This window comes from Phocoena sinus, chromosome 14 (genome assembly GCF_008692025.1).
Source record: "Phocoena sinus isolate mPhoSin1 chromosome 14, mPhoSin1.pri, whole genome shotgun sequence".
NCBI lineage: Eukaryota > Metazoa > Chordata > Mammalia > Artiodactyla > Phocoenidae > Phocoena > Phocoena sinus.
The window spans coordinates 62303881-62328771 of NC_045776.1; the positions used below are offsets into that span (position 1 = coordinate 62303881).

Below are 24891 nucleotides of genomic sequence, written 5' to 3' on the forward strand. Positions count from 1 at the left end.
TCCGCTCCCGGCCGGCTGCCCTCGCCTCCGCGCCGCCGCCCGACAGCCCAGCCGACCGGGCGGAGCGTGCAGCCTCGTCCCGCGGCCGGGCCGGGGCCGGGCCGGAGCTGCGGCGCCTGGATGCGGACCCGGCCGCGGGGAGACGGGCGCCGGCCCCGGAGTGACTTTCGGTCCCCGACGCGCCCTGCCCGACCCCTAAGATGAAGAGGGCGTCCGCCGGAGGTGAGTGCCGTGCCCGTGCCGGCCGGCAGGCGGGGACCCGGGCGCCCTTCCCTGAGCCGCGGGGCGCGCCCGGGCTGCCGAGGCTGCGGAGGGTTACCGCGCGGCCGCGAGGCCACCGCAATGCTGCCCGGCCCCGGGAGGGCGGAGCCCGCGGCAGCAGGAAAAGTTGCCGCTTCCCTGGAAAGTTGGCGGCGGCGGCGGGGCTAGTGTGGGGGCTGCTGGCTGGAAGGGTGGGGTCCTGTCTCTGATCGCCCGGCCGCGAAGGGGTTAATGAGCAGGTCTGAAGAAACCCGGGTACCGAGCAGAGGTGGGGGGTGTCCAGCCGCCTCCATCCTCGACCCGCGGACTCAGCTCAGGACATCTGGTTTTTCTGGGGTTAGACCGCAGCAGGATGAATGGGGGCGTTGGCGACAGTAGAGGGCGTGGGGGGCGGGGCTGGCCCAGAGCTGTCCCCCCCAGGGGGCGGGCGAGGAGAGGCGCAGCCAAGCACCCCCTATCCGCAGCCTGAGGGTGCCTGAGAGCCCCTGCGGGCTCCGCTGAGGGGCACCAGAGGTGGTGGGGCTCCAAGCACCCCCTCCCTGGCAGCTCTCATGGGACCCTTCCCCCCACCTGGTGTGAGGTACTGGGGGTGACCTCCTGTAGGGGGAGTTGGACTTGCCTTCCCTGGAGGGTGCTCCCCTCGTCCCCCCCCACCCCCCCTTGCCCCAGGGTGCCCTGCTTATTTCCAAGGTGCCGCAGGCTGCACACGTTTCTTTGCACGTGCACGTGTCTACAAGGGCTGCACAGTTGCACACCGCATGTGCACATGCATGCCAGGCTGCCCCGTGTGCACGCGTACACACACACACACACACACGCTGTGGGTGCACATCCATGTCCTCGCCCCCGCCTGCTCGCCCCCGGCCATGCATGCACATAGCGTGCCTGCTGTGGTCTCCACGCTTGGCGCACGCTGGGTCTCCTCCGAGGGACCCATTCTTGCGCCTACATGCACGTGTGTTAAGGGGGAAGCCCTGGGCAGCCGGAGCTCAGAAGGGTGAGAAACCGGCCACAGGATCCGACCCCCGTGTCCGGGATTCTCCCCTCCCAGCCCCCTGGGGCTGTGTGTGTGTGAACTCGGTATGCGTCTGCACATGTGTCTCTGTTCGCATGACCATGTGTGCCTGTGAGCATATCGGCATGTGTCTCTTTGCCTCCGGATGTGGGTGCCCCTGTGTGCCCAGGCAGCCCGTGGCCAGGTTCCACCCAAATCTGTAGCAGGGAATGTGTGTTGGGGGCCCAGTGCCCCAGCCCAGGGTGTGAGGCCAAAGGAGTGTCTGATTCCTCCCCGTCCCCCCAGGCTGGGGCAGTGGTGGCTGATGGGGGCTGGGACCCACCTAAGCAGGGAAGGCCCATTTCACACCTCCGGGTCAGCACTGTGACACACAGGCCAGACCCCCGGCATGCTCTGCAGTCTGCCACTAGGTCCAGCTCAGGGTAGGTATATGCCCACCCCACGGCTGACCCAGGGTGACCTCAGGAAAGCTCTGCCCCTGGTGCCTAGGGGTCTCCACGGCGGGAGCCTTCTTGATGAGAGGTTCTGTGGTGTGTCAGCTGCCTCAGGTGCTGTGTGCAGGTCTGAGGTAAGGGTATTGGTGACTCGCTCTCACTGTGGTGAGGAGGACCCCAGGCCAGAGCTCAGAGAGGCAGGGCCACACCACCTGCTCTCCCCCACACCCATCAGTGTCCTTGTCTGTAGAATGACGACAAGTAGGTCATCCTTATAGGCTTGAAACAGAGGGGTGGGTCCCACGATGGGGTGGGCAGTGGGGCTGGCCACTCCCCTTTTCTAAGCCTCAGTCTTTCTATCTCTAAAGTGGGTATCATCACTGCTCCCACTTCTACTCCAGTTGAGGTGAGGAAGGAACCAGGTCCCTGCAAGGCAGAAGGCTGTTCACAGACCCTGATTCCTGGGTGTGGGGTGGCAGGAGAAGAAGGGCCTGGATGTGGGTCCTGGCTCAGCCAGCGATAGTGGTATGACCTTGGGTGTGCAGTTCACCCATGCCTTAGTCTCCTTACCTGTGACATGGTCAGTAATTGGGCCTCCCTCAGGGGTTGTTGGGGACACTTAAAGGGTGAGGCCTCCACAGGGCTCTGACCCCAGTGCTTCTGCCTTCAAAATACTGAAAACACCACCACCCTGCCCCACTCAATGGTTCCCACACAGGGAAGTCCCCCTGGAACCCTTGCACTGCCAGCTGGACCCTCCCTCCTAACCATTTGCAGATGGGAAATAAAGGCCCATCGAGGTCACTGGGGAGTTGGAGAAGGGGGTGGGCAGGTGGGGAGGCAGGGAGGGAGAGAGGGCCCTGTGGGAGGTGTGAAGTGGCCACCGATGTGTCCCCCACACTGGGGCAGCATCTTTACTCTGCCCCTTACCAGCTGGAAGCCTGCAGAACCCCTGACCCTTGGTTTCCCTATGTGAGGACTAACGGTCAGCTGGGGGCCCTTAGGTCAGAGCTGGCTTTCTCCCTGTGGTCATGGAGGAGAGCCTGGCCCAGGGGGTCTCAACAGCCAAGAGGGCTTGTAGGGGGTCCGTAGGAGATGTGCTCGGGCTCTGGAAGGCAGGGGAGGCTGAGGGCTGCCCCAGGTCCTTGGTGGGACCCAGGGTTTGTTTGCTCTTGTTCGTTGTGAGTGACGGGCAGTGAGGGGCCCGATGTGTGCAGCTGTCCCCACCCCCACTCTCTAGACTCCGACCTCACCCTCCCTCCGCTGCCCTCAGGACAGCCGGCACGCTGGGCTGGCCCCTCAGTGCTCCCTGCCCCGGCCTTGAATTCATGGCTTTGTGGCATGGAGGCCTGTGGCAGCTGGGGCAGCACCAGGAGGGGCCCAGCTGGTGGAGGCAGGAGGAACTCACCCCCACCACCTCAGGGCTGTGTTTCCTGCTCTCCTGGGCCTGTAGCCAGAAAGTCTCCGTGGAGACTCAGTCTGTGCATCCAGAGAGGGGTCAGGAGCATGAAGAACCAGTGAACTGAGCCAAAGGAATGGGAGAATGGGGGTCTCAGTGAGCATGGGGAATAGGTGTGAGTGGCACTCTGGCCCCCGGGCCCCATCCTGGGGTTCCTGACGGCTCTTGGCCCCGCACAGTCAATGAGGTTCAGGCTGCCCTGTGCCCAGGGCTCTGACCTCTGACCCCTAGGCCGGGCTGCCTGACCTTCTGTGGCCCACCTGCTCCTGCCCCTTCCAGCGGTCCATTCCCAGATAACACGTTTGCTTTCAGGAACCTGTTCATTCACTACTCACTCATTCCTGGCCTGTCAGACTCCCTCTGAGCCAGGCAGGTGAAGGGATGTGGTCCTTGCCCACCTGAGTTTATAGGACTAAATGCTTTGAAGGACAGGTGGCCATGGAGCTGAAAATGGCAGCCCAGCCAGAGCAATATCCACACCCCTGCATCTCCTGGTGCCGTTGCTGGATCGTGTGGGCCCAGCCGGGTGTCTTGTGCTGCAGTTTCTTCTTTGGTCGCTGTATTTTAAACATTTTGCACGTCGGAAACTGTTCTTGTGTATCATGGGTTTGCGGGTGTGTGTGGAATCCCTTCCCGAGGATGCGCCATCATTTATTTATCCAAACCTGCCTCGGCCTCTCACACTGCCCGTGCTTGTGCAGCTGGACAACCAGAGAAGTGTCCCTGGTGCAACCCTGCTATGTCCCCCGGGGGCGTGGTGAGGTGCCCCTCCCCCAGTAGGAGGCAGGGCCTGATCCCAACCCTTCCCAACCTGTTAAGTGGAGCGGGGCAGAGCCCTCGGGCCTCTCCCATCCCTGGGGTTGCATTTCTGCTACTCACAAGTGAAATCTGTTTCCTGGCCTTTATCAGGAATCCGGCTCTGCTGCTGGTCCAGCCCTAGTGCAGCAGGCAGCGGCGCTTTGGGGCTGTCTCTCTCCTGCCCCCTTCACTTAGCCTCCGCCCCAGCCCCGCAGTGTCCTGACAGTCCTGTCTCCTAGTGGGCCCGCTGCCTCTCCCTGCCTGGGGATAGAGAATGGGCCTTGGCGGCCCAGTCCTACAGCCTTGCTAGTGCTCCCCCCACCCCCCGGCCGCCAACCCAGGGCAGGAGGTGGAGCTGAAGGGCAGGGCTGTTGGAAGCCCTCCCAGAGGGGGAGGGGCCCTGGGGAGGAGCTGTGCTTGTCTAAGGCTGGCCCAGGTGGGCCTGGCAGGTGGTGAGCCCCGGCCAGGCCCTGGCACGTGGAGCTGGGCTGATGGTGACACGGGGAGCCCAGTGGAGGAACCAGGGTGTCAAGAGCTGACTCAACTTTGTTCAGGCAGCCTCCTGGTGCCCCAGGGGGATGCTCTTTGGCCTAACGCCATCACAGATCATGCTCCATGGAACTGAGGTTCCACGGAATGTTGGTGGGGCTTGGACAAGTGTTTCGTGGTCAAGCGAATTTGGGAATGGCTGGGTAAGAGGTGCTGACAGAGCTCCTTTACCACCCCTGTGTAACACACTCAGGGTCTAGTGTATCCAGTAACCTATTTTGGGAAACAGTGGCTGAGGTCCTTTGGAGGGCCTGGGTCCATCAAGGGCTCCAGGGTGGGTGGGCCATCCCACACAAATCCTGCAGCCAAGCACCTGGTGGGTGGAGGGACCATGCTCTCCTGGCAGCAAGGCAATGTGCAAATTTAACCTTTGGGTTTATGGCTCTATTTCTTTGCAGCAAATGTCACGGGAAATGTCAGGCTAAGGCTGAAGCTGATGGGTGAGGGGCCCATCGAGGAAGGGGGTGGAGTGCTGAGGGGCTCAGGCCAAGGCAAGGCTCTAAGTCCCTCACCTCCTCCCGGGAGCCCTCTCAGATTGCCCCTCAACTGCTTGGGCCTAGCACCATGTGCCCGGTCTGTCCCAGCCCTTGTGACCTTGTTGAGATGTTGCCTTTATTTACCTCCTGCCAGAGCCCAGATGGGGTGGGCTCAGGGACCTGCCAGAATTCTCCCTGCCCTGAAGTCTGGGCAGCCGTTGGATCAGCCTCTGCAGTACCGACTTGCTGTGTGACCTTGGACAGCACTGCCCTTTCCTGGTCACCAGAGACCTTGTCCGTAATCCACGGCTGTTGACCAGAGGTGGGATTCCCACTCGATGCCTTCATGGGTGGGAAAACCCTCTGAGTCTGAGGTGTGTGGGGTGCTGGGCTCTGGGGGTGGTGGGGGTGGGTGACTGGCTCATGGCATCCTGTGGCAGCTCCAGGCACATAGTAGGTGCTCAGTATATAGGGAGGGGCAAAGAGTGGACATGGTAGGCAGGGGAGGGCTCGAGGCCGGCAGGGGATCCACAGCCCCCAGACTTACTGGCCTCCTGGCCTGCCTGGCAGGGCCAGCTCTGAGGCCTTAGCCTGGCCTGTCATGGAGTTCTGTCTGGCCCTTGCATCCCAGTGGTTGGTTAGCAAACGTTTGTTGCCTCCCGGCTGTGTGCCAGGCCTGTGCAGCTGAGTGGGGGTCTCAGGCTCCTAGGTTGCCCCCGCCCAGCAGCTCCACACCACTTTCCCTACACGTGCTGCTCCACTCCACTGGGTGTCCTGGGTCCCTCAGATTCAGCCTGTCTGGTGGTGATCGCCCTTATACCACCTGCCCCTCCACCCCCTACAACTGGGCCCAAGGTCCATAGTCCTGGCCACCTCCCTCTACCCTTCCCCAATGTCCAGTATCAAGTCTGACCCCTCCCTGCCTGTCCCCTTTTATCCCTCATCAAAGGTCTGCTGTGGACTAGCCCCACTCCTGGGCCTGTGGCCTCAGACACCCATGTCTTCTTGCCCACCATCTCATCCTCCTTTCAGGCTCTGAGATGCTTTCCTAAAACATGTTGCCAGCCAGGCCCCTCCTGACTGAACTCTCCTGTGTCTACCGCCCGATGAGGCTTGGACCAGGGGGTCTGGTTTGGGAATGTCTCTTCCACTCTGGCTCCCTGGCTCCAGTGCCTGGCATGCACACCTGTGTCTGCCTCCCCACGTCCATGTCCCTGAGTGTAGCTCGGGCCTGGCACCAGTGTGCAGGGAGCCATGAATGGTAGGGTGGCCTCAGGCAGTGCCCTGAGTCAGCTCCCAGGGTCGCAGGAGCTGGTGGTCCTAGCCCTCAGGGTTGGCCACTGGCCATCAGGCGCAGGCCTGTTGCCCAAGGTGGCTCAAGAGGGCGGTCCCCTCCAGGGCACAGGTCTGGAGAGAGAGCAGAGGTGCCAACCTGTGGGGGAGTTGCTCTAGCCGAGGGCCGATGGGGCTTGCATTGGGAGCCCAGGACTTCAGCCCAGAGCCAGCTGTGCACCTGGCAGGCCACTCACCCTCTGAGCCTCCATGTCACACAGGAGATTGCGAAGGCGGGGTCAGTGGTGAATGATGCCCACGGGACAGGCCCTGGTGAGGGCTTGACTGTCCCAGCTTCTGGGGCTCCTTCCCATTCAGGTGGGACCTCCTGCCCTGAGCTGGAACTTGCCGTGGAAATAGAGGCTGTGATGGGGCCTTGTGGGGCCCCCATGTCCCAGGGGCCTCCTCAGATTCCCAAGTCCTTCCCTGCCCTGGGGACATCATGGTGGCACTCAGGCAGGTGTGTGATGGGTGTGGGCCCCACTGTCCTCTCTGGAGGAGGAGCCTCTGCTGAGCGCATAGGAGGAGGCCCTGTTGGGGCCTCCCTCCCCCCACCAGCCCTTCTGCATGAGGTCCTTGCCACCCGTCCCAAGGGGGGGTCTGTGACCTATTAGTTAATGCCATGGGGACCCAAGTGAGAAATGGGGCTGGGGGGACATGGTGGGATGGGGGTGGGAGGTGCAGGCCCCAGGCAGGGCCAGCGACTTGGGGGAGGGGAAGTTGGGGCCCTCATGGGGTGTCTGCCTTTCTCAGTGAGAGGCGGAGGCCAAGCGGGGGCCTGGGGCAGGTGGGTGCTGAGCCGGCTGCGGTGCTGACTTGGAAGGAGGTTCAGGGTCTCCCTGCTTCACCACGTGGGTGTGAAGCCTTGCCCCACAGCTCACTTTGCACCAGCCTTCTGGTGTGGCGAGAAGGAGGCCAGTATTCCTGCCCGGTCCTTGGGCAAGACGGGAACTGGGCAGAGGGAGGGTGGGCCATCTGCCCCCTGTGTGGCCTCTGGCCCAGAAGCATCTCCTGTTCCTAAAGATGTGGTTGGAAGCAGAATTCCAGAGAAAGACCAGTCCTGGCTGGCCACAAGGACGCACTGGGCATCAGAGTGGTCTCGGGAGGGCTTTGGGTCCCAAGGTCACACAGGACACCCCGTACCCAGCTCTCTCACCTGCCTCCACAGCACACCCCAGCCAGGAACCTGTGAGTGGGCTCTGGTATCCTGGGCCACCCTCACCCTTCCCAGAGCCCTGCTGTGATCCCTCCCATGCTTTCCACTGCCTCTTCCCTCCCTCTGCCCTGGCTGAGGCCTCCCTGCTCTCTCGGGACACGTCCAGCCCCCACTTGTCCTCAGAGAACACAGAGCTAGCCAGTCACACCTGTCCAGCCCCAGTTTCCAGGCTCCCCAGGGCCTCCCAGAGGATGAGGCCATGTAAGGCAGTGGCTGATGAACCTGGTGGGGACCATGCTCTTAGATCTCCTTGGGGGCTGAGGCTGTGACCCCCAGGGCCATCTGAGGAAGCAGCAGGACTGTCATGTAGCCCTGGCAGTGAGCAACCCCCATCCCACTGCGTGGGGACTAATGGAGGGCGGAGGGAGGGCCTGGGGCTGGGGTTCCTGAGTATGGCCTAGCAGGTGACCTCCCTCCCTTGGGGAGGGCCCTCCTCACCCCTGGTGGGGTTAGCCGTGCACCACAGTGCACAATCCAGGTGTGGGTGTGGGGATCCCTGGACAGTTCCCCGAGGGCCACTGGCTTCTACCTCTGTTCCCCTGCAAGTGCTTTCTAGCATTAATTTCAGGCCAGCCCCATGCCGGGCAGCAGGGACCTCGAGATTCTTGTGACATATTCAGCCCTCCAGGTCCCTGGGAGACACCCCAAAGCCCACTAGGTACCCAGGGGAGAGAAGTGAGGGCGTGGGTGCTGGCAGGCTGGTGAGGAGCCTGAGGCCTGGGTCCCCCACTGGGCCCTCACCGAGGCCACCCTGGGCCTACGTCTTAAAGAGGCCCTGGAGCTGCTGGCTGAGGGGGAGGGGGCTCCTGGTGTGAGCAGAAGCCCAGAGACTCCGGGACAGCCCAGTGCATGCGCCGGGGCCCCTGGGGTGGGCTGAGGAGGCCCTGGGCAGCAGGGTGGAGGGAGATGGGGTTCAGATGAGGAGATTGTGGGACCAAGAGGGGTGCAGAGGGAGGGGTTCGGGGAGCTCGGGCTGGAAGGATGGGGTGGGGGCCGCAGAGGTGGATGGCAGTGTGCCCCAGCAGGAGGCCAGCCCACTGCTCTGTGCTCCAGCCATGTGACACGTGGCCCCTGCATTCCGGCCATGTCCAGGCTGTCTTTCATCTCCCTGCCTCAGCCCCAATTTCTGTCAGGCAGAGGCTGACACGGGGACAGGTGTGACAAGTGTCTGGCTTCCTTTTCGAAAACTGGCAAAAGAAAAACTCTCCCCATAAAGATATTCCATCTACACACCTCCTGGATGTCACCGAGAGGGCCCGTCATGGCTGAGACAGATGGTGGCCCTAATGGACTCTATTCTTCACCTGCTGCTGGAGTTGTGGCCCAGCCCCCAGGCTGGCCTGAGGCGGGTGGCGGTGGCATGGGGGGGTGTCAGTGCCTCTACAGAGCCCTCCCGACGCCGTGGCTGCCTCCCCTGACCCCCAGATCACAGGAAGCCTGATACAGCAGGACCATCCTTGTCAGTACAAGGGGCTCTGGTGGGGCAGTATGTCCCTGGGGTGGGTGGTGGGAAACAGGGAAGTAGGGCTGTAGGCCTTCACGCTTTGACCCCCACAGCTCATTTCCTGCCGGGTGGCCAATGTGGACTCTGGTGGGTTCACTGTCCCCACGTTGCCCCGAGGCCCAGGTGGGGTCAGGCCTGCCTGGCATGTCATGCGCACAGGGCCCCTCAGACCTAGCTGAGGCCCCTTCTCTGCCGAGAACCCTTGGTGGGAGCCCAGGGACCGAGACCCCGGCCAAGCTCCATGCACTCTGCTTGTTCGCCTGCTCCCTCAGTGGCACCCTAGGGGCTAAGTCCAGGTTTTGGGGCAGGGCTGTGGTTGGGGAGGGGAGTAGGCTGTGCGTGGTGGGACTCTGGGAAGAAGAGCCTTCCGAGGGGGGTGTCTGGGAACAAGGAAGGGGTGCTGCCTGTGCTCAGGTCAGGCCAGGTCAGGTCAGGTCAGGTCAGTTGCCATCATGCCCTTGGTAGCTGTAGCTTAACTTCCCCTCCATTGGGGGGACGTGGCCCCTGCCAGGGGCAACATGAGGTGCTCCCGTGGGGTGGGCGGGCCGGGCATTTCCTGTGCATCCACTGTGCGCACCAGGCCTGCGTGAGCTGTGTGGCTTCGACACCCTGTGAGGTGGGGCCTGTCGTCTGCACTTTTCAGCCAAGGGAATGGGTTTGTAGAGGTTGGGAGACTGGGTGGGGACCCCACAGCACGGGGCTCTTGAAAGGGACTTCCACTGCCTGGGGTTGGCCTCACCCACCCTACCCTGGGCCAGCTGCCCCATCCAGTGTCAGCACATGAGACCAAACGGAACAAACTAAAAACTTCTGATTTTACCAGTTCATGTGCATTGTAGAAAAATCTGGAAAAATATACCGGAGTTTTAAGAAATTTGTTGTACTAATCAGCTGAAGCTGTCATAGCAAAATGCTACAGACGGACACTCAAACCACAGAAATGTATTTCGCACAGTTCTGGAGGCTGGAAGTCTGAGATCAGGGTGCTGGCAAGGTCGGTTCTGGTGAGGGCTCTCTTCCTGATTTGTAGACGGCCGCCTTCCTCACGTTGCTCACAGGAAAACAGGCTCTCAGGTATCTCTTCTTATGAGGACACTAATCCCATCATGGGGCCCCACCCTCACAACCTCATCTAAACCTAATCACCTCCCAAGGCCCCACCTCCAAATACCATCATATTGGGGGTGAAGGCTTCAGCATATGAATTTGGGGGGTGGGGCACAGACATTCAGCCTGGAACAGAAGTGAAACTGCCCTTGGCATCAGGCACTGCTGCCTCGCCCTGTGGGGACGTCAGTGCCCCATGGACTCTCCTGGGCCTGGACACCTTTGGGATAGCCATCTCCACAGCCTCACACTTCTTACATTCACGTGACGGACGTTTATGGAGCATCTCCTGTGCCGTCACCAGCCCTAGTCCTGCCCCAAGGAGCCCACGGCCCAGGGGTGCAGAAACAAGCAAGGCAAACCTGCCAAGTTGACCATTGAGGTGTGGGGCAAAGGGGGCACCTGGCAGTGGACAGAGGTGGGGGTTTCACGGACCCTGGGAGTGATTTGTCAAGTTCTCAGACATAACCTCCCCCTTTTACAGATGACAGACCCGGCTCTGAGAGGCAGAGGTTGCTCGCCATGCCTGAGCTGAGCAGGGCGACGTGTCTGGGCTGGGGTGACCTGGCTCATGACGGGGGCAAGCCTGTGACCAGGGAACAGTAGGAGGGTGGGCGAGAGGCAGCTGGCTGCCTGCCCAGTGGGTTGCTGGATTTTTCTGATGCATCAACAGAAGAGGTGCAGGGACCTGGGCCACGGGGTGCTGCTCTGAGCAGGCGGGGCCTGTGAGGGCCGTGGGCACCAGCCAAGGGCACCCCATTCCCTGCGCGTCTGCTTCCTCCTCCACACCGGGCTCCCTGGCCCCATGGGGCCACGCGGTGAGGGGTCAACTTGAGGGAGGCCTTCGGGGTGCAACCCTTCTTTCCTTGGCTCAGTGGTTATTGAGCACCTGCTGTGTGCAGCCCCTCACAGGCCATCTGCAGGTGAGCAGGCCGAGGGCCTTCCAAGGGCACTGGGTGGGGAGCAAGTCTGTCTGACCCAGGCCTGGGCTCGCGCTGGGGACACTTGTGTGTTGGGCTGAGTGAGAAGGGAATGAGGATGTGAATTCGTTGGGAAAATTTTTAGGGAAAAGGCAAATGCCTTCATCAGGCTTGGTGAAGTCAAGCCATGCCGGCCTGGGTGGGGAGGCAGGGGAGGCCAGCTGGGCGCTGGGTATGTCCTCTGTTGGGTGAAAGGCTGGGCTGCCTGGGTCCTCAGGTTTACACAGGGGGGATGAGTGGAGTGTGGCCTGCAGATGACCCCCTGCCTCCTGATGCCTGGCCACGGCAGTCCCCAGCAATGCCTTGGGCCTTCAGGGACTCCTCCCCAGCCTGCCCGTTCCTCTGCCAGGGGGCATCGGTGCCGTGGGTCCAGTGAGGCGGGGGGTGGGGTGGGAGAGGCCATGCTGGGAACCTGTCCCGGGGGCTGGTGCTGAGGAAATGAGGCCACCCTCCCAGCCCCGCCCCCAGGGCAGCCGACCCCCTTCTGCTGCCAGGAGCGCCTGGTGCATCAGCCTCAGGAAGTAGCCGAAATACACTGACCTGCTTTTCCAGGAGGCAGCGGCGCGCCTGGTCCTCCCACCCTCACTGGTGAGAAGCCGCCAACAATTTCCATCCCAAATTGATTTCAAATAAGGAAGAGTTATCACACACAATCATATAGGAATAATTTATCACTCGTTAATAAAAGAGCAATTACTTATTCACGTCACCCCTGCCTGCGTGTCATGCATTTGGATGCAGAAACGCGATTGGGGCTCTCATAGAGGCCAAGGTCAGGGGAGCCCTCCCAGGGGCTGCAGACCCCTACCCGAGGGCCCGGGTTTATCCGCTGGATCCCCTGCTCCTGAGGGTCCCCAGTCTGGGGTCAGGTTGTCGGATCTGTGACCCTGGAGCAGGCAGAGCTGAGGAGGGACAGTGGGAGGGGCTTGCCTGGAGGTAGTAGGACTGTGAAAGGCCCAGGGCACACATGGATCTTCAGGTTGGAAGCTGTCCCTTCAAGAGTCTGGATTTCAGAGGCCCCTGGAGCCAGGAGCTTGGAGCATCCCTGAAGGCTGGGGGCGTCCTTGGCCACCCTTGGCTGAGCAGCCGCTGAAGAGCAGCCAGACGCTGGGCTGAGCACCAGGAGGCTTCGAGAGCTCTCAGTCCCGCTTTCTCTTCCTGTACCTTGGAGACGCCTGCTGCTAACCCACGTTCGTCTTCACCTTCTGGCAGATATGCTTTATTTTCTTCTTTTTATTTATCTCTGTTTCTGAGATTTCATTGCCAAGTATGCAGTCTTTTTAAAAAGATAACACTGTGGTCGGCCATATCTTGCTCAAAGTGAAAGCCTGCACCCAGCCCTCAGAGGCTGGTCTGGGGCATTGGTTTGTAGCCCTCCTCCAACCCACCTGCTGTTGCCATGTTCCCTGTTTTTCCAGGTGGTTACCTTCACATTTCCATGTCTCCTACCCCAGCCCCCTCTTCTCCAGCACACTCCCCAGTGTGGCTGTCTCACTACCGACAGTTAAATTCATAACCAGTGTTTCCTAATCCAGGTCACATGAATGCTTGTCACTGCCTGACTACAGGGGTGACCCTCTCGCTCTCATCTGGCCTTTTGTTTCTCCTGGAGTTTACAGTTGACTTTGTCTTTTTTCTCTTGTCCCATATGCCACCCTCATGTGCTTACTCTTCTCTGTGTCAGGCATTCTACTGGGTGTCTCGTTTTCCCCAGGGGAAGTCTCCCTCTAGGCCTTTGTCCTGCTGTCCCCTCCTGGGCTGGGCATGCTGTGGCCCCCTCACAGCTGCCCCTGACTGCCTTTCATCACCCAGGGTTTCTTGGGGTTCATGTTTATGTCCTGTTTTAGGTGAAGCGCATTCCCAGCTAACCATCTAAGGAAGGCACAGTGAAGAATCATTCTATGAGCCCTTGAATGTTAGCAAATCTATTCAAGCTGGATTGGCCCAGTCCAGAATTCCAGGTTGAAAATAGTTTCCCCCCAGAGTTTTGAAGCCGTTGCAGTTTTGTGGTCTTCTGGCGTCCAGTGTGCTGTGGAGAAGTCTGCTGCCATGTTGCTGTTCCTCTCTTAACCCCCAGAGACCTGAAATCGCACTGTGAATGTCACGTGTTGTGCCAGGCACTCACCCAGGAGAGCCTTCAGCTCTGGGAGATTTTCGGGTATTATTTCTTTGATAACTTTTTCCCTCTATTTTCTGTTTTCTTTCTGGAATTACCTAAGACAGGTGTTGGATCTGTATTTGTCTTCTGAATCTCATCATTTTTTCCCTCTGTCTCTTTTTGTTTTTCTTTCTGGAAGACTTCCTTAACCTTGTTTTCCAACCTCTCTATTGATTTTGGGGATAATTTTAGCAATTCTATCTTTAACTTCCAGGGACTCTTCTAGTTTTCTGATGGCTCCTTGTTCATAGCACCCAGTTCTTGTTTTAAATCCTCTTCTATCCCTACGAGGACACTGATTAGATTTTCCCTAATTTTTATCTATTCGCTGCACTGTCTCTGCTTCCTCTGGAGGCATTGCTGCGATTGTCAGCATTGGCACCTTTTCCAGACACCTGGTTTTCTGGTAGCGTTTACTAGGGAAGCATGGAAGGTGGCAGGATGCTCTGCTGAAAGCGGGGCTTGTTGACTGGCAGGTGTGGGTGGTCAGGCAGGAGCTGCTCTGGACACGCTGGAGGCCATGGTGGAGATCCTTCCTCTGGATGTTTTTCCGGGGGAACAGCCTCATCACCCTGCTCCCTAACCCCTCAGCAAGTACTGCATCACTGTCCTGGGTCTGGGGTGGGATGAACACAGGTCTCTGCCACGGGTGGAGGGTGGGCACAGAGGGGCCCGCCGAGTGTGCCAGTGCTGCGGGAGGAGCAGCAGCAACTTGTGAGGCCATTCCATCTGTGCTGGGCTCCACGCCTGTCTCCGAGCCTCCTCCCTCCACTGAGGCTGAGCTCGGTGGAGGCAGGGAGGTTGCCCTAGGTGTGTTCGCAGCATGGCCTGGCTGCCGTGCCCTCCTCCCACCCAGACGCAGCCTCTCATGGACAAAGCAGGGCTACCATGCCAGGCAGGAGGGGCCTCAAGACAAGTAGAGTGATCAGCATGGCTGCGGATGCCACCTGTGAGCTGTGGGCCTCTCCTGCCTGGGCTCCTCACCTCAGACAGGGCTGCCCAAGGTCAGAGTGGCAGAGGCCCCACACCAGCCCCTGGGGAGGCAGGGTGTTGGCCACAAACCCAGAGCCTGGGTGGAGGTGCTCAGGGGGGTTCCAGGCTGGAAGCATCTTGGGGCCCCGAGGAGGTGGGTCCTGGCCTGTTGTCATCCTCATGTCACTGCTGTAGAGACAGCTTCCCCAGCCTCTTGGTGAGGGTGTACAGAGCTGGCATCTGAGCCCAGGGCTCCTGGACCCTGGGGTCCACCTCGGGCAGCCCATGGAGCAGAAAGCTTGGGCCAAGGATAAGCCTCTCTGGGGGTCAGAGAGCCCAGAGCATGTGTTGGGGGGAGGGGCTCAGCAGCTCACCTGCTGCAGGGGGGCTGCTTCCCCTTTTTGTTATCTGGGTCACTTGGGGCTCAGGGCCTGCCCTGGTCACTTGATGTGGCAGGAGGGGGCTCTTGGACCCCGTTCCCTGGTCTTGCTGGTTCCCTGTGGTCACCACACCTTGATAAGATTTAGTGCTCTTGTCTGAGGAGTGGGGTTGATGGTCATCTCCTCATTGTGCTGTGGGATGTAGCGAAACCTCCAGGAATGAGGGACATCTGTGACTTGGGTGTTCCAGGGAGGTGAGGGCCCCATCTCCCCCAGCTCTCCCCTCCACTGGTGCTTGGTGCTGTGTGAGGCTGAGATGTCAAGGTGGATGGACAGGGCCTCCCTGGGAGACAAGCTCGACCAAGAAGGCCCTCATGGCCTCAAGGCACTGCTGCTGGAATGCTCAGGGCTGTCTCGTGTCTGCCCAGCACTGTCTACCTACTCACTCACCTCTGGGCTGGGGGGGGTCTCTCCTCCTCAGGACCCCACACCCTCCTCTTCGGCTCTGTGGCCAGGTCACACAGGGGTTGGCTCGCTGGCCCACTAGCATCACACTGTCCACTTGGCTGGGAGGAGGGGACACAGCAAGTCAGTTTTGACGCACTTCCCAAGATGTTAGGATTCAGGCCTTGGCTGACAACTCTTCCCGTTTAGGAACAAATAACAAAGGTGGGACAACTCGGTCCAGGAAAGGAGAGAGGCACTGGCGTGCAGGCCGCCTTGCCAACAGGCTTACCCGGACCATCCTGTGGACCCACGGCCCCTGGATGCAGTGACCTCAGCTGGTGGTGACTCAAATGGGAGCGTCTCAGGCTGAGGGTCCTGGGCCCTGCACGTGCCTCTGGCCAGGGGTGCTCAGCAGACCATGCTGGTCCTCCCCACGGTCTCTCTTGGCGAGTGCTGCCCCCCACTCTCACTCTCCCAGCTCAGTTTCAAAGCCCCCAAGCACCCTGCCCATGTTAACCCCTTCTCGGGGCCCAAGCCACCCTGGTCAGGAGCGTTTGCGAGAACTCGGCTCTCCTGGGACAGCGAAGGTGGGCTTCAGTCCAGCTGCTCCCTCCAGACAGGGCTAATGCGCAGCAGCCCAGAGGCTGGATGGGCTGATCCCCAAGGGTGAGCCGTCGAGGGGCTCCGGAGACCTGCATTTGTCTTTCCATAGCCAAATAGATGCCGCTCGGGCAGAGGCCACCGCCTGCCTTTTCGGTGATGTTGACAAGTGCCAAGGGCTCGGAAACACCTGGGAATATGCCCACCCGTCAACTCCCGCCACAGAGGAGAGCAGAACCCCTCGGCCTGGCTCCTGGCTCCTGGCTCCTGGGTGGGGCTCCCATGTCTGCCAGCCTCTGCACAGCAGCCCCTCTGCTGTTTGGCTGGCTCGCCTCTGTGCCCTGATCACGCAGGCCCCAGCAGCACAAGTTCCAAGAGTGCGTTCCTATTGTGTGTGCCCATGGCGTGCACACCCCCACCCCGAGTGTGCAGCCCAAGCGTGGGCTCCTGCACTGCATTTGCCCTGTTGGAGGCTGCCGTCAGGGCCTCGCAGGAATGGTCAGCTTCATGTTGGCGGTAGATGCAGGGTCCCGGGAGGAGTGTGGGATGGATTGCGGGGAGGGCAGGACCCATGTTGGCCCTGCCAGGCTAGGCGTCCAGTCCTGGACAGGAGCTGGCAGTGACCGGGGATCTGGGCAGGCGGGTGGGCATGGTGGTAGGTGTGTGGTGGTAGGTCCCAGGCCCTGGCACAGGGAATACCCCTTCTCTGAGCCTCCCCGGGGCAGGGGCATGTCGGCCACTGGCCAGTTTCTCATTAGCATCCTCTGGGGACTCGAGCCTATACTGGCTGCCGGTTTGAATTAGCCTCAGGACCCTGATGAGCTGGTCGTGGAGACAGAATTCTCCAGGTAATTAGGCGGTGGGCGTTTGTTGGTGGCCTGATGGAGTGGGGGGTTTGCTGGGTGTCGGGGGGACAGGGGTGTCCAGCCTCTGGGGGGAGGAAATGCTGGCTGAGTCTCTGCTGCAAGTGTGGGTGTGGCCTGCATGGGCAGGGTCCTGGGGCTGGACGAGGCTTCAGATGCTGGTGTCATGAGCCCTCCATGTGGGGCTCCTGGGTGGGAGCCGATGGAGGTGGGCTCTGGGTGAAGAGCATGTGGACTGGACAGGGCGAGGCTCCAGAGCCTCCAGGCTGGCAGCCTGGCCTTGGCCAAGGATGGATTCCTGAGGCCTGCTGGCTGGGCCCAGTGTCCTGCCCATCAGAGGCTGTTCTTGGACCCGCACCCTGGCAGTGAGCTCCAGGGCTCCTCCCTTGACGTCTGCCTACTGTCCGGGGCCAGCTCAGGGCTCTTTGGCCCCTTCAATCCCCAACGTGACACCTGTGGTCAGCCCGCTCCTGGACCACAGGTGTCACAACCAGGACCACATCCCGACCACAGGGCGCCCCCTGGGGAACACGCTAGTGGGTGGGCTCTGCATCCAGGGCCTCCAGCTCCCAGGCAGGCCAGAGCCTCCCCCGCCACTCTCTGTTTCCTTGCCTTGTAAGGGCCCAGAGCTGCCTCCCAGGTGCTGTGTCGGCTGGAAATTTTGGGTTCCAGGTGGGGCTGATGGGTGAGGTAGGGGTGGGGGAGCTTTAACTTTTTACTGCCCAGCAAGGCTTTTCAGCAACTGGACACCACAGGGCTGGGAATCCGACCGGCTCCTGGGCTGTGAGCAAGAGACGCCCCCCATCCCCCACCAAGCCTCATTCCCTCACCTGTAAAACGGCTAAATACACTAGCCCCTGGGAGAGCTTACCAGAGAGAGGGACCTGGCCTGCTCACCCTGGGTCCACCCGTGCACAGCAGTCAGGAGGCCAGCTCTGCCCACAGTGGGCCTCAGTTTCCCCCACTGCACGCATCTTGGCCTGGTGTTTGGAACTGCTCAGCCCTGTGTCCAGTACCCTCCTGCCACGGTAGGTCACCTTGCCTATTATCCACCTGGCCAGCCCGCCCTGCCCTGCCCCGCAGCTGCACCCTGAAAAGATCAATAAGGAGGGGGCCTTGAGGGGCACAGCCGGGCAGGGAGCTGGTAGCCACACCCCTGGAGACGCAGGGCTCTATTGAGGGTGGGCTGCCTCACGGGAGCGGCTGCCACCCTCCTCCCTGGCACCTGAGCCAGAGAAGGGGACCAGGAAACGCCCTGGCCACGTGTGCTACCGCCGCGCATGTCTATGCCTGGAGGACGGACGGAAGGTGGGTGGTGAGTATGAGAAACAACGATGACCAAGGGGGGACAGATGGACGACGGGGGTGGGTGGTGAGCCCATCGCGAGTGGGGGGCTGGCAGGGACGGGAGGGGTATGGGTGCAGCCGTGACGGGTGCCTTGACCCTCTGCGGTGTGTGGACGCCACTGGCTCCCACCCCCGCTCAGAGCTATTTATGGCCTGGCTGTGCTGACTATGGCCTCCTGTTCTGCCTTGTAACTGCGATCTGTGACATGACCCTTCATGGGACGTTCTCGGTGTTCGAGAGGGTCCTGAGCAGACTGATGTCCTAGCTATGCTACGGCGGTCTGGCCCCTCCACAGACGGCTGACCCCAGCCTCCAGGGGGGTGTGCAGCAGCTCAGAACCTCCCGGGAAACGTCCTCTCCCAGCCACCAAGAGCACAGGAGGGAGCTGCCCACACTCTCCTGCCGTGGCCACATAGTGGCCACTCTTCAGGCTTGGGCTGGATGTCCCTCCTGCCCCTTCTGGCAGCTCTGTGGCTCCTTCTCTTGCCCACCTTTCCTCCTGGACTGGCTCTGAGTGGGAGCAGGCCATGGTTTAACTGCTCACTGCCTCGGTTTCCTAATCTGTAAAATGGGCTCACGACACCAAAAAGAAAATTGATTCTTACGCAGCTCCAACTCACGCCTCATTATATCGGCTGGTGGACCCTTGTAATGACCCCCAAAGGGGATGTTACAGCCACCCCATAGCCGCAGGGAGGCATAGAGGCCCGAGGGCACTGACCCCGTGCTCTGGGCTTCCAAGGCTGCCAGCCCTGTGCCATCTCTTCGGCCTTGCTTGTCGGGGCAGAAGCATCCCCTTGAGACCTCAGGGGAGCTGTACTCCTGCAACCTCAGCCCAGGCTGGGGGGCCCCGGGAGAGGCAGGGGCCAGGGAACACACTGAAGACCTCCCCGTGCCTGCAGCCTCCAGCACGCCCTGTTTCTGAGCTGCTGACCTCAGCAGCTGCCTGCCCTCTGCCCACTGGCTCCTGCGGCTGCTGGTGACTCCCCAGAAGCCTCCGCCCCTCCTGGCTCCCCTCCCTTCTGCTCCTCTCTCCTGCTCCCTCCACCTTCCTCCCCACCCCCTGCAGTGGCCAGGAGCTGGATCAGAGTGAGCAATGCAGATGGCCTTCGAGGCCACACGCAGGCCTGATGCCCCCCAGCCTCCTGGGCCTTGTCAACTGGCCCGGAGGAGAGACCCTGAGCAGAGGCTGGTAGCTGTGCCCCCACCCCCAAGGCTGGAGTGGCTGGTCCTCCACCAACCATAGCCCTAGTGCCCCTGCCCCAGCTCCAGAGCAGACCTGGGCTAAGGTGGGGGCTCCTAGCCGTGACCCAGGGGTCCCCTCCATGGGGAGGGCACTAGAGAAAACCCCTGACCCGTCCATTCTGTGCTGAGGCTGGAGGCAAGAGGAGGGATGGCGGGGGAGGGGCCGGCTTGGGTTTGCAGGAAGCTAGCTGAGGGGGCCCGGTGGCCTGGTGTGGGATCAGGACCCTGGTGTGGCGTGGTGTGCCTTGAGATGATTTCTGTGTATGAGAGCCGGGCGGGGCAGGGCTGTTTTCTCACCCTGTGTGTAGGAGGCAAGCTCCCACTGGACCCGGTGAGGCTGGGAGTGACTGGGAGGTGGGGCCAGGGGAATGGGCCGCTGTCTGGGGCCAGTGGGAGGGTTGGGGGGAGAGAAAGGAGAGACAGGTGAGGCAGGGTGCAACCTGGGGGCCTCTGATGAGTGGGCAGGACCAGCGAGTGCAGATCTGCAGGCCAGAGAGGCCTCAGGCTCCGGACTGCAAAGCCAAGGAGGATGGGTTGGGGGGTGGGGGATGTGGGATGAGAGGATGGGCTGGGAGGACAGGCTGGGGACGAGGCGGGGGGACGGATGGGGAGGACTTTTAGGGTTGGGAGGGATTAGGTGAGTGATAGGGTCCAGGGGGTGGGGCCAGGGTACACCCTCCCACTACCTGGTGAGGTCTCCAGGCCTCTGCTGTGAGAATGAAAACATGACACAAAGTTGGGTTTGATTATCTCATAGAAAGATACCCCCTCTGCTTGCTCAGCAGAAGGGTTGCCATGGAGACCAGCAGGCAGGCCCCAAGGGGGCCAGGCTGGAGCCAATTACTGTGGCTGAGGCAAGGAGTGAGCCCACCGCCGGCCACTATGCTGACAGCAGGGCCTGTGCTGAGGGACCGACCATCAGAAGTTGGTTTCCAAAAAGCAGTTGCCTCGGCGAGAGGGGAGCCTTGTCTTCGCACCTGTTGCCCACTTCCTGGCAGGGCCGAGCCACATGGCTGCTCTGCCACTTTCCCCCATGCATGGCTCAACACTGGTACCTATCTCAGGGCATACATAGAGTGGGCACGGCCCCAAGCCCATGGCTTATAGCCTTCTGGGGGCCCCGCTTAGCGACAGCTGGAAGCTGGAGGAGCCGGCCGGTTCCAGTGGTCAGCTGACCCCAACCCAGCCAAGCTCACAGACCATGGCTGCAGGCCTGGGAGGCAATGGTCAGGGTGCAGTGGTAACAGTGCAGTCAGTGATGTGGTGGGTATGGTCATGATGGACGGCCGCTGGCAGCCAAGTTGGTGGTGTGGCCCAGCCCGTGGTGGTGAGGTCCAGAGTCTGGCCTGATGAGTAACTGGAGCCCCACCTCACCCTGCCCCAGATTGTCCTCTGCCACAAGGTCTCGGGAGCAGGAAGTACTGTTTTCATAGCACAGTCACATCCTGTGGCAACAGTGAGATGCCTTGGGAGCTGGCTTAATCAGGCCCAACTTTCCAAAGGAGGCCCATAAGGAGAGAGCCAGGAGAGGATGCCAGCAGTTTAAATAGAACAGCCGAGATGCCCCCTCATGGCCTCCTCTGGGCAGCCAGCCCAGGGAGGGGCACCCAGGGCTTGGGCAGGGGGTGGTCCTGGGGCTGCCATGTCCCCAGTAGCCAACAAATGGCCCAGCCTCGGTGGCCACCAGAGCACAGGGGACAGAGGAGGCGCCTAGGCGGTGGGGACGGTGCTCCCAGTACCTGAGGACCAGAGTCTGGGAGGGCGTATTCCTTGTGACCACTGGACATGCCCGGCTTGCTGGGCCTCTGGGCTTGGGGCAAGCGTCTGCACTGGCCCTGGCAGAGAGGACCTAGTGGGGGTTCGGGGCCCAAGGTCATGGTTCTGGGTTGGGGAAGCTGGCCTGTGGGCCCCTCCTTTCTCCCTCCTGGCTCCAGCCCCAGCACTTAGCCGGCCTTATGTCTGCAGAATCCTGCTCTCAGCTGACTGCCAAGGAAGGTGTTAGCTGTCAACTCAGGTGTTAGCTGTCAACGAAGGTGTTAGCTGATAACTCAAGTGTTAGCTGATAAGCCATAACTCTCCCAGGGGGATTCACATTTTAATAGACTTACTCCTGAAGGCGGAAAGAACTTCAGCATTCAAAGCGGTGGCTCTAATGGCGGGATGATAGGCAGGGAGCTTAGTATTGGGCATGTGGCCCTGCTGGTGAGCCCAGCCTGGATACAGCACCCCAGGAGGGGTCTCCTACCTGGTCTAGGTCTTTGGTGAGGCCCTGAGATGGGGGAGGGAAGAGGGGAGCTGCAGCCCCCTGGGCTGGGGCGGAACCTGCTGGGAGCGTGTCTTGGCAGGAGGGTTGGGGGCAGCTGGACTGTGCAGAGATTGGCCGGGAAGGCGTAAGCTCCTCGCCCAGGGAGGAGACCAAGCAGAGAATGAGGCCGAGGGGAGGAGGCTGCAGGAGGTGTTCTGAGCCAGGCCAGGAAGCAGTAAGCGGCAGTGAGGAGGGCATGTGCAGGAGGGAGCAGCCTGCCTGAGGGGCTCATGGGGCAGGACTGCAGTGCCCCCAAGCCCTGGACCTGCCTGCCCTGCTACGCCTGCCCTCAGGGCCTAGGCTCCTGATCTGTGATGGCAGAGTTGCTCTGGAGCCTGGGGCTGCTGTGGCAGTTTTCTGTGTCCTGTTGGTGGGACCAAGACTCCTGCAGGAGGGCCACTGGGGCTGTGGCTCCCGGCTTCACCAAGGCCCCTGCAATTTCTTGGTTAAAGCACAGCTCCCCGAGGTGGGGAGGCTCCCTCAGAATCCAGGCAGGCCTTGGCCCCAGGGGCTCTGGGGGCCTGGGCAGGGCACCAGGTCTGAGTCACAGCCCCACCCTTCCTGCAGCCCGAGAGGACCCTCTGGGAGGGCTGCTGCGGAAGCTGCCAGGAGGCAGGCCTGGCCATGATCCTTGGCCCAGGGCTCCTCTGCATGAGCGGAGCTGGCCTGGTGCTCCAGTGTTTGCCGGGGCCTCTCTCTCTGCCTGGCCTGTGGGCTGATGGGACAGGGACAGGCTGGGTCCGTGCTGGGACGGACAGGGACAGCGGGCAGGCCCACGGGGGCTCTGTGTTCACTGGAGTCCGAGAAGGTATCTGCAGGTGTGCATGTCCATCCCAGGAGGCCTTCACTTGGGCCTTGGGGGTGACGGGCTAACCCCGAGCGGCGGCGGGTGCGGGCGTGTTAGCGCGTGTGTTTGAGTGCCAGGCAGGGTGCCGTGGGCGTCTGCAGGCGGTGTTTCCTGGGTGGGGCAAGGATCACGGCTCCTGAGTTCCCAGGGGCGGCAGCATATCCTGGGCCCAGCCCCAGCCCCTCCTGTACAACCCCAGCCTTGCAGGAGCCCCTGCCCACGAACTGCCCTCTGCTCTGCCCACAGGGAGCCAGCTGCTGGCCTGGGTGCTGTGGCTGCAGGCGTGGAGTGTGGCGGCACCGTGCCCGGGTGCCTGTGTGTGCTACAGCGAGCCCAAGGTAACCACAAGCTGCCCGCAGCAGGGTCTCCAGGCCGTGCCTGCCGACATCCCGGCTGCCAGCCAGCGCGTCTTCCTGCACGGCAACCGCATCACATACGTGCCAGCCGCCAGCTTCCATGCCTGCCGCAACCTCACCATCCTGTGGCTGCACTCGAACGCACTGGCCCACATCGACGCCGCCGCCTTCGCTGGCCTGGCGCTCCTGGAGCAGCTGGACCTCAGCGACAACGCGCAGCTGCATGCCGTGGACCCTGCCACGTTCCGGGGCCTGAGCCGCCTGCACACACTGCACCTGGACCGCTGCGGCCTGCAGGAGCTGGGTCCCGGCCTGTTCCGCGGCCTGGCTGCCCTGCAGTACCTCTACCTGCAGGACAACGGGCTACAGGCGCTGCCCGACGACGCCTTCCGCGACCTGGGCAACCTCACGCACCTCTTCCTGCACGGCAACCGCATTCCCAGCGTGCCCGAGCGCGCCTTCCGCGGCCTGCACAGCCTCGACCGCCTTCTGCTGCACCAGAACCGTGTGGCCCGCGTGCACCCGCACGCCTTCCGGGACCTCGGCCGTCTCATGACACTCTACCTGTTTGCCAACAACCTCTCTGCACTGCCCGCGGAGGCCCTGGCACCACTGCGGGCCCTGCAGTACCTGCGGCTCAATGACAACCCCTGGGTGTGCGACTGCCGGGCGCGCCCGCTCTGGGCCTGGCTGCAGCAATTCCGCGGCTCCTCATCCGAGCTGCCCTGCAGCCTGCCCCCGCGCCTGGCTGGCCGCGACCTCAAGCGCTTGGCCACCGCCGACCTGGAGGGCTGCGCTGTGGCCGCCAGACCGTCCCGTCCCTTCTGGACCGGCGGGCCTGCCGATGAGGAGCTGCTGGGGCTGCCCAAGTGCTGCCAGCCGGACGCAGAGGACAAGGCCTCGGTGCTGGAGGCCGGGAGTCCGGCCTCGGCTGGCAACGCACTAAAGGGACGTGTGCCGTCTGGTGACAGCCCGCCAGGCAACGGCTCTGGCCCACGACACATCAACGACTCCCCATTCGGGACCCTGCCTGGCTCGGCCGAACCCCCGCTGACCGTGGTGCAGCCTGAGGGCTCCCAGCCACCGGAGCCCCCCACCACGGGCCCTCGCCGGCGGCCAGGTTGTTCCCGCAAGAACCGCACACGAAGCCAGTGCCGTCTGGGCCAGGCGGGTGGCGGGGGTGCCGGGGCTGGCGGGGCTGGTGGGGTGGAGGGCTCGGGTGCCCTGCCTGGCCTCGCCTGCAGCCTCGCCCCCCTGGACCTCGTCCCCCTGGGCCTTGCGCTGGTGCTGTGGACAGTGCTCGGGCCCTGTTGACCAGCCACTGAGCGCAAAGCCTCTCTCAGCAGCCAGGTATGTGTACATACGGGGTCCCTTCCCACTGCCAGCCAGCCCCGGGTGGCAGGCCCTCCCTGACGGCGCCTCCCGCCTGCCCACCCGCCCGTCCCATCTCCACCCCGTCATGTTTACAGGGCGTGGTTGGGGCGTTTGTTCCAGAACGCCGCCTCCCGCCCGGATCGCGATATATAGAGATATGCGTTTTATTTTACTTGTGTAAAAATATTGGACGATGTGGAATAAAGAGCTCTTTTCCTAAGCTGTGGCCTCTCAGGCTAGGGGTTGCTGTGAGCCGTGAGAGGCAGGTGGGCCTGGAGGTGCAGCCCTGCCCCCGTCATGGCACAGAGTCCCGGGAAGGGAAGGCAGCTGCCTGGTGGTATGGCCTGAGCTGCAGGCAGCTCGACCCTTTTCAGCCCAGCACTTGTGGTGGCCATGAATACTGACCTCAGTGTGCCTTGGCTCCCTCCCTCCTGGCTGGGCTGACAGCGGTGTCTGAGAGAGGTATGTGTCCAGCACAGACCATGCCCAGCCAGACAAGGCTGCCTCTGTGGGGACATCTGCCCTGCGGTCACACAGAGTCCCTAGAGGTCCCAGCCTTCCAGCCCAGCTTCGGCTGACCCCTCTCCCATGTGGGTTGAGGTGGTCCCAGGAGGAGCCTGAGGTCCAGGAGGACGCTGTGCGGGTGGGCTGGGGTGGTCCTGATGGAGTGCTGGATGGTGAGGCTGACCCCACCTTCCAAGGCCTGGCAGGGGCCATGTGCCACCTTCATACCACTGCCTGTGGTCTCATGCCAGTGCTGTGGCCATGCCTGCTCTGGCGTGTGCCCAGGGTGCCGCATACCTACACCATACCGCACACACGTGCACGCACAGGCAGGGCAGGGACCACTTGTATTCACACGTAA

At 61.9% G+C, this 24891-nt stretch overlaps 1 protein-coding gene across 1 annotated transcript; it reads left to right on the forward strand.

The window, feature by feature from the left end:
- On the forward strand, positions 1-24182 carry RTN4R (reticulon 4 receptor). Its single transcript, XM_032602902.1, has 2 exons — positions 1-222; positions 22543-24182. The coding sequence occupies exons 1-2, from the start codon at positions 201-203 to the stop codon at positions 23964-23966; spliced, it is 1446 nt and encodes a 481-aa protein (XP_032458793.1). The 5' UTR covers positions 1-200; the 3' UTR covers positions 23967-24182.
- The last annotated feature ends 709 nt before the right edge of the window (positions 24183-24891 follow it).

Excerpts from the sequence above, each read along its gene's own strand:
- RTN4R (XM_032602902.1), top strand. The coding sequence starts at position 201 with ATGAAGAGGGCGTCCGCCGGAG. Across the intron at positions 223-22,542 it reads GAAGAGGGCGTCCGCCGGAG|GGAGCCAGCTGCTGGCCTGG; the intron begins GTGAGTGCCGTG and ends CTCTGCCCACAG.